The 12496-nt window shown below is 38.9% G+C and overlaps 1 protein-coding gene across 2 annotated transcripts in view; it reads right to left on the reverse strand.

Annotated features, from left to right (window-relative positions):
* The window catches only part of LOC123769025 (xanthine dehydrogenase/oxidase), a 170241-nt gene that overhangs the window by 43050 nt on the left and 114695 nt on the right, over positions 1-12496 (reverse strand). For both annotated transcript variants that reach the window (XM_069309232.1, XM_069309233.1), the window contains one exon: positions 3189-3353. In XM_069309232.1, the coding sequence (XP_069165333.1) occupies positions 3189-3353 (165 nt within the window). The remainder of the gene's footprint in view (positions 1-3188; positions 3354-12496) is intronic.

Below are 12496 nucleotides of genomic sequence, written 5' to 3' on the forward strand. Positions count from 1 at the left end.
TCGCCAAGCAGACAACAAGGAAGCGAAGAGTCAGGCGGGAACAGACCTTAATATAGGAAACGGACATCACTTGGACTGAATAAGGACACGGCAGCGGGGCCCCGCCGCTGGACCACGATGTGCAGGAGCACAAAAACTCATCTAAACCTCCTCAACAAAACCCCAGAAACAGAACACAAATTAATTAGGCCGAATAAAAAATACCAATAATGGACAACCAGATACCAAAGAATCTTATCGTAAAAAAAGGCCACACCCAAAGGAATTATGAATGTAGAAGCTTATCCAGAAATAGCAATCCATCACACAAGCAAGAACTGTTCAAGAGAGAAGCATGTTAAGCAAAAATATAAGTACGGACAGTTAAAAAAATCAGTGGCAACCTCCTCAAAACCCTCATACAAACCCTGTCACGTATTGTCCTCCTACAGGAATTCTGTCCAATCATGGGTTCTTAAGTCCATATCAAGTGTTTTTAAGAAAGTAAAAACTACTTACTACTTAATTAAATATAACAAACATTTAAAATAGGCATATTGCAATTGTTTAAAGATAAAATAAAGTATACATTTGTAATAAATAAATTTACACAATAAAAAATAAAGTAATAAGTTTGTCATTGTTTACAATTATTAACATGTAACAAGATATGATAATTATAAGGTTAAGTTAAAATAACAGTCACACAAACCCACTCACTCAAACCCCTCATATAAACCTCTCAGACAAACCTCTCACTGACACACACACCATAGACTAACTACATTCGGTACGGTGTGAATTTTGACAGTGTGATTATTGCTTACTTGGGTAAACAAAGAGTATTAATGGACATGTTGTTTACTTTGATAGACTGGAGAAGGCCTTGATCTGAATTAATTTGATGAACTAAAATCGGAGGACAGGAATTGGAGCTCGGTTAACGTCCTGATAAACATTTAACTATGTTAGAAATATAGTGATCTTAAATCTCAGGGGATTTGGTCTGATAATAAAGAACTTGTACAAATGAGCTAAGCAGGGAACAAGAGTTGAAACTCGGTAACTGACTTGATCTTATTTCCTGTGTCTGAAATACAGGGGGTTTAAATTTTAGGAAAAACTGATGGGTTATTAACGTAGATACGAGAGAGAGCTAAGGCGGAGGACAAGAGCTAGAGTTCGGTAAATCTGTTATCTTTACTTACTCAGTTAGAAGTATGGCGGGTTTAAATTGCATGAAAATTAATGGGTTATTAGCGAAGATGCACGAGGGAACTAAGACTGAGGACGAGAGATGGAGCTCAGTAACTAAATTATTGTATTGTACTACGCTTGAAATATGGCTAATTAAAATTTTAGGGTGATTGGACTGTTAGTAAAGAAGTTACAGGGATAATTTAAGGCGGAGACAGGAGCTGGAGCTCGGTAACTTAATTATTGTATTTTACTACGTCTGAAATAGCTATGTTTTAAATCTCGAAGAAATTGATTGGATACTAAAGAAGTTGTATTAGTAAAGTAAGTTGGGGAACAGGAGCTGGAGCTTGCTTACTGAATTGATTTGATTTACTACGTCTGAAAAACGACTGTTTAAAATTTTAGGGGGATTGGACTCTTAGTATTCAATATACGACAGGGGACTAAAGCAGAGACAGGAGCTAGAACTTTCTTACTGACTCGTTGATTTGTGTAAAACTGACTCGTTTAATGTAAAGGAACTAACATTACGATGTCGAAAATAGTTGTACGGAATTATGATTGAAAGGGGGTAAGGTAACAGGTAGAGAGAGGGAGGAGGGACGGTCAAGATAAGATTACGGCGGTGAGTTGGCAGCGGCGTTTGGTGGGAGGGTGTGAGATTGGAACTGGTGACGCTGGGGGTTGGGTGGGAAAGGGGAGGGGGGGATGAGAGGTAAGGTAGGGCTGGGTAATTAATGACGTCTCATGTAGCTTGCTAAAGCTACAGTTTTAGTTATACAGACATACTCGTTTCTAAGTAAGAATTCTACTTAAAAAGATACAGTCTAAAATAACTGTTTATTCTCGGTATGAACTCTGAAAAATTGGAATTTCTCCTATAAGAACTCTTAACAAACTTCTATGAACATATTTTCATCATAAGAACTCCTAACAAACTTCTAAAATCTCGGAAAATATTTTTCTCATAAGAATTCCCTAATTCCAAATCAATTCACCTGTAAACCATGACAACATATCGACAAATGGGGGAAATTTACCTGGAACCCCTGAAGATTAAGCAACAAATGGCGGAAAAAAATTCCATTTGTCGCTGAGTCTTCATCCCTACTACTCCCGTGTGCCTTTTCCACCACTCCATGCACAGTGTATGGAGTAGTGGAGGCAGACTCCACACACAGAGTTTTGAGTGGTGGAGGCAGACTCCATACACAGAGTTTTGAGTGGTGGAGGCAGACTCCATACACAGTGTATGGAGTAGTTGAGGCAGACTCCATACACAGTGTATGGAGTAGTGGAGGCAGATTCCATACAGAGTGTATGGAGTAGTGGAGGCAAATTCCATACAGAGTGTATGGAGTGGTGGAGGCAGACTCCATACACAGTGTATGGAGTGGTAGAGGCAAACTCCATACACAGTGTATGGAGTAGTGGAGGCATACTCCATACACAGTGTATGGAGTAGTGGAGGCATACTCCATACACAGTGTATGGAGTGGTGGAGGCAGACTCCATACACAGAGTATGGAGTGGTAGAGGTAGACTCCATACATAGAGTATGGAGTGGTAGAGGTAGACTCCATACACAGAGTATGGAGTGGTAGAGGTAGACTCCATACACAGAGTATGGAGTGGTAGAGGTAGACTCCATACACAGAGTATGGAGTGGAAGAGGCAGACTCCATACACAGAGTATGGAGTGGTAGAGATAGACTCCATACACGGTGTATGGAGTGGTGGAGGCAGACTCCATACACAGAGTATGGAGTGGTGGAGGCAGACTCCATACACAGTATATGGAGTGGTGGAGGCAGACTCCATTTAGATGAAACAAGACGAAAAGTGTTAGGAAGTCTGCATATCAGTTGAAGGAATGTTGAGGCGTGACCCAAGAGCTTAAGCTCAGCCCTCACCAGCACAAGTTGGTGAGCTTACATCTGTAGTGAAGCACTGACCGTTGGTGCTCAGTAACATGAATATTAAACCTGGTGATGATGAGGAAGTGTTACCATGTAAGGTCATGTGGCTCCGTAGTCTCATCACGCCCTTGTTGATCTTCCTGGAGCCTCCGTCAGGAAGCAGGTTCTGCTGCCGGAACTGCAGGGGGTCGACTCCCAGAACGTCTGCCACCTGGTCCATTATGTTCTCCATGAAGGTAATGCCCTCTACCGTGCCTGAGGACCACAAGGAACACACACCATTAGCTTGGACATGTCTTTGTGTACTCACCTATTTGTGCCTGCAGGATCGATCACTAGCTCTTGGACCCTTGATTTTCTAGCCGTTGGTTGTTTAATGCAATGACGCCTGGCGTATTTCTCTATCTAGCTTTTATTTCTCTATCTAACTTTTAATGTTATGAATGGAGTCAGCCTCTTCAACCTGCTTCCTTAGATCATTCCATTTGCTCACTTCCCTTAGGCTAAAAGAAAACTTTCTAACATCTCTATGACACATTCGAGTCTCAGGCTTCCATCCGTGACCCCTTGTTCTATTGTTATTCATTGTAAACGTTTCCTCTCTTTCCACCTTGACGATCCCTCTAAGTATTTTATATGTCTGTATCGTGTGCCTCCGCTCCCTCCTCCTTTCTAACGTCGTCAGGTTTAGTTCCTTCAGTCTCTCTCTTCGTACTTCATCCTTCGTAACTCTGGGATGAGTCTCGTTGGAATTTTCTGCACTTTTTTGAGCTCCCTTATGTGTTTTTTTTAGGTGGGGGCTCCACGATGGAGCTGCATACTCTAAGAATGGCGTCACATGGGCGGTATACAGTGATCTAAAAACCTCTTTATTCAGGTTTCTGAAGGATGTTCTGACTTTTGCCAGCGTAGAGTATGCGGCAGCCGTTATTCTATTTAAATGAGCCTCTGGAGTTAGATCCGGTGTTATGTCCACTCTCAGATTCTTTTACACTAGTCGTTATACAGAGATAGTTTCCCTTCATCGTGTATCAACCTTTCAGTCTCCTGGCTCCTGGTCCCATTTCCATCACCTTACACTTGCTGTTATTGAATTCTAGTAGCAATTTCTCGGACGAGCTCTGCAACCTGTTCAAGTCATTTTGGAGATTCTTAAAGTCCTCATCTGTTTCAATCCTCCTCATTAGCTCATCAATCCTCAAACATCGACATATAAGACTCATTTCCAGCAGTCAAGTCGTTTACATAAATGAGGAATAGTATGGGACCCAAGATCGATTATTGAGACACCCCGCTTTTTACTCTACGGCAGTCCGAATCCTCGCCCCTCACTGTCACTCTCTGATACCTGTCTGTTAGGTAATTCCACTGAAGCCTAACCGGGGTTTCACACAATTCCCCCATGCACTTGGACTCGTTCAACTAGTAGTACTACCTCTGACGCTGTTTTTTAAGACCAGAGGCGCAGTGGAGCAAATTCAGCTCCTATAATTTCTCTTGGACGAAGTGTGATGGAGATCAGAGTAGTGTTCTACCATCATCAACACGCTGTCAACATAATCAAGGGAAGTGTCCTACCGAAACCCGTTTATCTAATCATTTCTGGCCAGTTAAATGTTAGGTAGATAAGGGCGACTGGTTAGAATATGAACCAGCTTCTTAAATAAAGGTAATTAAGCCTTGGCCCTTATTATCTATTATACAGTGTTTTCTCTGATATAGCTGTCATATATTAGGATTCTGGCTTTACAGCTAGTGCCCTTTGACAGGAATAAGAAGAGGAAGCAAGACTTGATACATCAGTTACTGGGTGATGGAAGCTAGCCTCAAACGAGGATAATTTGGTGTCTACATCCTAGTTATACCTGGTGGACTAAGCCTGCTGTACAATAAGATAAGGAACCTCCTCAATGTATACTAATATATCTAATTAACTTTAACTTTATAAAATTAACTAATAATATAGTTAATACTGTAGTTTGATTGGCTGCATATATATGAATTTAATATAAACCCCCCCTAATGTGTAAGGATCGAGTTTGAGATTATTGCAGAAATACAGTCCACTTAACATCATACCAATTGCTATCGAAATATATACATTAACATAAATATAAATTCTATATAAATTAAATAAATATAAATCTCACAGGTCGGTTGCCACATTATATGGTCCTTCGAACCTAGATTCTATGATCATTCGAACCTAGATGGTCTAGAGAGCTAGATTGTCATCAAATTAAATAAATTAGTGTAATAAATTAGTGAACAATACTTAGCCAGTCAAAGACCGGCAGCGTAGCCTCTTCGAGTGAGCTCAGGAGCCCCTCACCCCAGTTCAGCCTTATTCAGCGGTTTCATGGTCACCCACCGATTTGATGGCGTGTTATTTCTGTGAGTGACAGCGCTTATTTTGAAGCCAGCCAAATTAGTGGCCGTGTCCTCGCAAGATTGTTCACGGATTTCGTGGTGTTAGTTTCGCGAGAGATTATCCACGAATTTTGTGGAGTTAATTTCGTGAGGTCACTAATAATATTTAATACTTCTTGATAATATTAGAAGTTTCATAGAGGCAATTAAGAGGCTATCATCAATAATTGTGTATATTATTTCTCTTAAATTGAGAATTATTTAATATATATTGCACTAGTGTTCACAATACAATATTTACTAATTGCTAACCCACAACAGGGTAGGATATTACCATTGACTAGTTGAACTATTTATTGTTCATCTTAGTCCCATTATTACCATAGTCTAGTTGTGCTATATTAAACAACCTAGCACCATTAATGAATGGTGCAGACCCTATTTTGGGAGTAATTGTTAAAGGCTCGAATTGAGTTGTGTATATATAATAATTTATTTATGATCATTACACCTTTGAGTGATTAATTAGTGTCTATACCATCCTAGGGTGATATTGAGGAGCTAATCTAAAGGTACTTCCAGTGACACTGATTTATCACTCAAATCATTAGTGTGTATGATTATATATATATAATGTGTATTAATTTTAAGTGCTAACCTCTAGAAGAGGTAGGATTATAGCCTAGTGATTGCAGAATTTTACCCTAGGCTACCATCAATACTTGTTCAGTATTATGAGCAACCCAAGTACAAGCCCCACAAGGCTTAACCAACTAGCCAATATGGATAATGCAGGGAGAATGAAAAGAACCCTTGCAGGTCTTAAAGGCCACTTAACAAGACAGATCAAGAAATGTGAGGATTTGTCACAACAATCTCCAGTTGATTATGCTGACCTGGATAGCTATTATCAAGCAGCTGCAGGTAAATTTGAGCAAATCAAATGCCAAATAGCAACATATGTGGCTGAACTTGCCAACACCAATTTATCAGAAACAGAAATAGACGACATTATGGTTGATCTAGCGAGTTATGAAGATCACACTCAGGCCACGTTACAGCCTTACGTCAAATTAATTGCCCAGAACAAGGCAACAGCAACAACAACAGTTGCATCTAATACGAGTCAAGCACAGGCTCGACTACCTCCAATTACTTTTTCCACTTTCTCAGGAAAAGACGAGGAAGATTGGGACGAATTTTGGAACAAATTCGTTGACCTTGTGAACTCAAAACAATCTTTACCTAAGAGTAGTAAATTCTCTTATCTTCAAGGCTCTTATCTTATCAGGTGAGGCTAAAACAGTAGTATCTCATCTGAGATTAACTAATGATGGCTACGATCTGGCAGTACAACTCCTCAAGGATAATTATGCTGATCCAGAAGTAAGAACATCACATTTAGTTCATGAGCTGTTGCATTTACTCCCACCGAAGGCTTCAGCTGATTCACTCCAAGTCTTCAAGCTGGAGGTAGAATCAATGATCAAAGCCCTCAGCCTGACAGCAGATACAAATGGGGCTGAGTGGGTCTTGAAAATAATTGTCCAGGAGAAAATACCTAGGGACATATTGAGACAAATGAGTGCTCATTACAATAAAAGTATCTTATCCATGAATGAAATAACTGAGGGTTTAAGGTCAGTAGTTCATCAATTACGAACACATGTCAAATTAAAACCACCAAGTAAACCCTCAGAAACCAATAATAGTAAACCACAGAGTACCAAAGGTACTCCAAATCAATCTAGACAATATAATTCAACACCAAAGTGGAACAGTGGCAGTGTGGGCGTATATGCAGTGGGACCCTCCAAGCCCAAGTTACCGTGTCACCCAAGAACGTGACACCAAAGGGTACTGCATGGAACATGTTTGTTCTGCAATGAGAAACATTCAATGCACCACTGCCCTAATTTTCCTGATAGTGACAACCGTGTTGAGCGACTCAAAGATTTGCAACATTGCACGAGGTGCCTCAGGAAACATAACATCAACGACTGTGAGACCCAATTACACACCTGTAACAGGTGTAACAAAGGTCAGCACCATGTAGCATTGTGCAGAGACACCAAAACAACGTCTCCAAACCCCAAGGTGGAAGATAGCATTCCCACCACAGTACAGTACTGCAAGGTGCAACAAACAAAGAGTGTCTAATCGGCAAAGTCTAAGGGTAATACTTCTTTGCCTACTGCCCAAATTACCATCCAGAATAAGAGGGCCAAGGTCCATACCCGTGGGTTGTTTGACCAAGGGTCCCAGAGAACATATGTCACTAAAAGGTTGGCAGATGAACTACAATTAAAGCCTGTAGCCCAGACGACAATCAACATCTCAGGGTTTCTAACAGATGCAGAACCTCAAGTCTACCAGGTGGTACAACATCAGTACGTTTAGGCAGGTACGTCTGTCAAGTACAAGCCATTGTGGTGGACAAAATACCAGTAGACCTACAAGTTCAAGGTCTGAGAGCAACAGCCAAATTCCTGAGAAATAGAGGAATAAAATTGGCAGATGATATTAAGTCTGATCACCTCACCGACTTCGGTCTCCTTGTAGGGACAGACTATTACCATCGATTCATCGGTAGCCTTACTAAATATCAGGGCATAACCATGTTAAATTCTGCAGGAGGGAAATTACTCTCAGGCCCAGTAGTAAGCCTGAGCAGACCTATGCCTGGAGATAAACAATACCAAAAGAAATCTAAATTTGTCAGCTGATTATATTTCTCCAGTAGCATTATACAAAGGAGATTACAGCTGACTATAGCAACAGAGGTTGATGTTAATATCATCACTTAAAGCTGAAGATGAGTTCATGAGGCCTCAGTGGCAAATCAGTGAACAGTAGCTTAAACAGCTACAAGTCACTGCGACTAATGTCACTGAACCCACTGCAGTCTCAGAACCATACTTAGCTTTAATGATGGGCTATTCAATCCTCTGAATCAATTAACTAAATTAAACCCCAATAAATCTGATGACTGATTTTGATACATTTATTATTTAATCAAGATGAATTCTATGGGTCTCAGTGTATATATATCAGTGACCAGTTACCTGAACAAGCTTAAAGTTATCTAATGTCACTGATCTCACTGCAATCCTTGAATCATACTTGACTGTAGTACTTAATCACATTCATTCCTCTGGGTTAAATATGTATTTAGGCTTGAATTTTAGCCTTTCAAGAGTTAACAGGGAAATGAAATTGCATTAGACTTCTAATCCCTGCAACTCTAGTACAGGACATCCATCCTGTACGAACAGATGCACAAATGTGTGATTATTAACTACTAACATCAAATTAATCTAATAATTCGAAGGAGGAGTATAGATGTTCGTCTGTTCTAAATAGGACTTCGACCCGTGAGCAGCCCCCCGGGGAATTATATCGGAAAACCCAACACCATTTAATAATATTAAATGCAATCGGCAGATAATATTACTGCTGTGTTGTATAAACAAGTTACCCATAGAAAATGTAGCTTGTAGTGGAATTTTCCGTCAATAGAAAACGGGATATCATTGCCACATAGTACTATAAATTCACCACCTATTGTGTTGGGAATTTATTCTTAAATACATTAGTCTTTGGACTTTTATTATCATAAAAACATCTCATTTGAATTAACATAATTATCAGTATCAAAATAAAGTAAATGTGACCCTTCTATCAGTTACTGATATCTGGACAAAGTGCCAAGGCATCAGTGAGGAAGAAGTGGTCAGCGATTGTTTGTTAAGACAAGAGGCACAGTGGAGCAAATTCAGCTCCTATAATTTCTCTTGGACGAAGTGTGATGGAGATCAGAGTAGTGTTCTACCATCATCAACACGCTGTCAACATAATCAAGGGAAGTGTCCTACCGAAACCCGTTTATCTAACCATTTCTGGTCAGCTAATAAATGTTAGGCAGATAAAGGCAAACCGGTTAGAATGCGAACCAGCCTCTTAAATAAAGGTAATTAAGCCTTGGTCCTTATTATGTATTATACAGTGCTTTCTCTGATATAGCTGTCATATATTAGGATTCTGGCTTTACAGCTAGTGCCCTTAGACAGGAACAAGAAGAGGAAGCAAGACTTGATACATCAGTTACTGGGTGATGGAAGCTAGCCTCAAACGAGGATAATTTGGTGTCTACATCCTAGTTATACCTGGTGGACTAAGCCTGCTGTACAATAAGATAAGGAACCTCCTCAATGTATACTAATATATGTAGTTAATACTGTAGTTTGATTGGCTGCATATGTATAAATTTAATATAAACCCCCCTTAATGTGTAAGGATCGATTTGTGAGATTATTGCAGAAATACAGTCCACTTAACATCATACCAATTGCTATCGAAATATATAAATTAACGTAAATATAAATTCTAAATAAATTCATATAAATTAAATAAATATAAATCTCACAGTTCGGTCCCCACAATAAGGTTTGTGATGTTGTGTACCTTGACTTTAGCAAAGCTTTTGACACAGTGTCACATGAAAGATTCATTAAAAAGATAGAGCCTTCCGGTATTGGGGGTGGTATAAGAAGTTGGATTAGGGCATGGCTATACCAAAGAAAACAAAGTTAGTATTAAATGAAGTTAAGTCAGAGTGGAAAAATGTTAGCGAAGTGCCTCAAGGCTCTGTCCTGGGACTTCTGTTATTTATGAATTATTTAAATTCAGGTTTGAAAAGCAATATTTGAAAATTTGCCAATGATACGAAAATCGGGAGGGAAATAAACACAGAAAAAGACTTACAATCTCTTTAAAACTATTTAAATAGAGTTTTGAAATGTTCAAAAGATTGCCAGATGCAGTTTAATACTGACAAATGTAAGGTTTTGAGGCTAGGTAATGATGATAGAGTTACAAGATATGAGCTAGATGATGATGAGATTGCGAAGTCGGAATGCAAAAGGGATCTTGGAGTTATGATTAATAAGAATTTAAAACCAAAAAAATCAATGCCTAAATGTTTTTAATAAGGCAAATAGGACACGGATTTATTTTTCGAAACGTTAGTAATAAAACACCTTTGTTATTCTTTAGCTATATCATTCTCTTGTTAGGCCCCATTTAGATTATGCAGTTCAGATTTGGTCGCAATACCTTAGAATTTTTTCAAGCGTAGGTTAGACATATGAATGAGTTTGGGATATATAAATAAGAGCTGCCTCGTATTGGCCAATAGGCCCTCTGCAGTTACCTTCATTCTTATGTTCTTAATGTTATTTGTTTGGTCGGCTAACATGAAAGCTTTGTACCATTATGGATAAGTCGGTTAATGCAAGTGTCTGGCATCACCAGAATGCGAGTTCATGTCACTTCATTGCCTCAAAATGATTTTCATATATACATATATAAATAATTTCATTCATCTGGGCCCTTGGGAGCTCGAACCACCGACCCCAAGAGTGTGAGGCAGAAGCTCTATCGATTTTGCTAAGAGTAGTCTTAATAAGGAAAGATTCCAGAAGCAACTAACCTTTGATCAGCTGAAATTTTAGACTCTATGACTACTAATTAAGCTCAGAGGAATTAGTGATCCACGTTCCACGTCTATTTATTCATCAATCCGTCCATCTACCCATCTTACCATCCATATATCCATCTAATCTATTTATCTATCCGTCAATCCACCAATTCATCTATCCATCCAACTATCAATCCTTCTATCATTCTTCTATCCGTCCATCTATTCATCTATCTATTCATCCATCCATCTGTCCATCATTTCATATATATATCTTCATCTATCCATCAGTCCACCTACCCACCTATTCATCTACACATCTGTCTATCCATCCACCAATATATGCATCTGTCTACTGTCTGTCACTAGCTGTGCAACCCGTCCTCTTAAAAATAACGTTATTTTTGGCTCATATGCGCACTATGGCCAAAAACTGAGGAAATTTGAAAAAAAATCGGCTCACGAATGTGATGTACTGTCCTGTCTTCTTTTTGAGTCCTCCAGCTTAGTCTGTTAGGTTAGGAGAGGATACTTTCAATTAACGTTTTTCATGACGTTTTGAAACTTTAAGACAATTTCCTGCTCTCCTAACCTACCAGAGAACCCTTAACTTACAGTTTTGGAAAAAATAATTCGAAATTTATTCTCAATTATTTTTCATATTCAAATTACGTCAGTTTTCGGCCATACGTGCAAACGGCTAAATTCAGATGTAATTTGTAAGAGGAAAGGTTGACGGTTAGTCTCTGTTTTTTAATCTTTGTCTTTATCTATCTCTGCCTGTCTATCTATCTATCTGTCTCTCTCTCTTTTATCAAAAATATAATTGTCGTATGTGTTGGTGGTGGGCAGTGAGAGGAGCTCAGTTGAGTGAAATACTAAAAAGAGAAACGTTGCCCGTTACTCTGATAAAGATAATAGTTGCCCCTTAATCTGGTAAAGATAATAGTTGTACCTTATTCTGGTAAAGATAATAGTTGTACCTTACTCTGGTAAAGATAATAGTTGTACCTTACTCTGGTAAAGATAATAGTTGTCCCTTAATCTGGTAAAGATAATAGTTGCCCCTTAATCTGGTAAAGATAATAGTTGTACCTTACTCTGATAAAGATAGTTGCCCCTTAATCTGGTAAAGATAATAGTTGTACCTTACTCTGGTAAAGATAATAGTTGCCCCTTAATCTGGTAAAGATAATAGTTGTACCTTACTCTGGTAAAGATAATAGTTGCCCCTTAATCTGGTAAAGATAATAGTTGTACCTTACTCTGGTAAAGAGAATAGTTGCCGCTTACTCTAGTAAAGAAACATTGATTGAGAAATCTCAGACGCTGTGTAAGGATCGTTTGTTTTAAGTGAGTACAAACAAATTATAGACAACAATAAATTTCTGATAATTTTCCCAAAATCAGTGAATAAAAGTGCATATTACTGTATTTTTTAAATATTTAGCTGTGTAGCTGTCAGGCAGTGCCAAAAATCGTCGTGGGGGGTCTGAATGTGGCAAGCTGTTCCCTGTTGAATTCTGGTGACATCAACCAGCCTGTGTTT

Source organism: Procambarus clarkii, chromosome 64 (genome assembly GCF_040958095.1).
Source record: "Procambarus clarkii isolate CNS0578487 chromosome 64, FALCON_Pclarkii_2.0, whole genome shotgun sequence".
Lineage (NCBI taxonomy): Eukaryota > Metazoa > Arthropoda > Malacostraca > Decapoda > Cambaridae > Procambarus > Procambarus clarkii.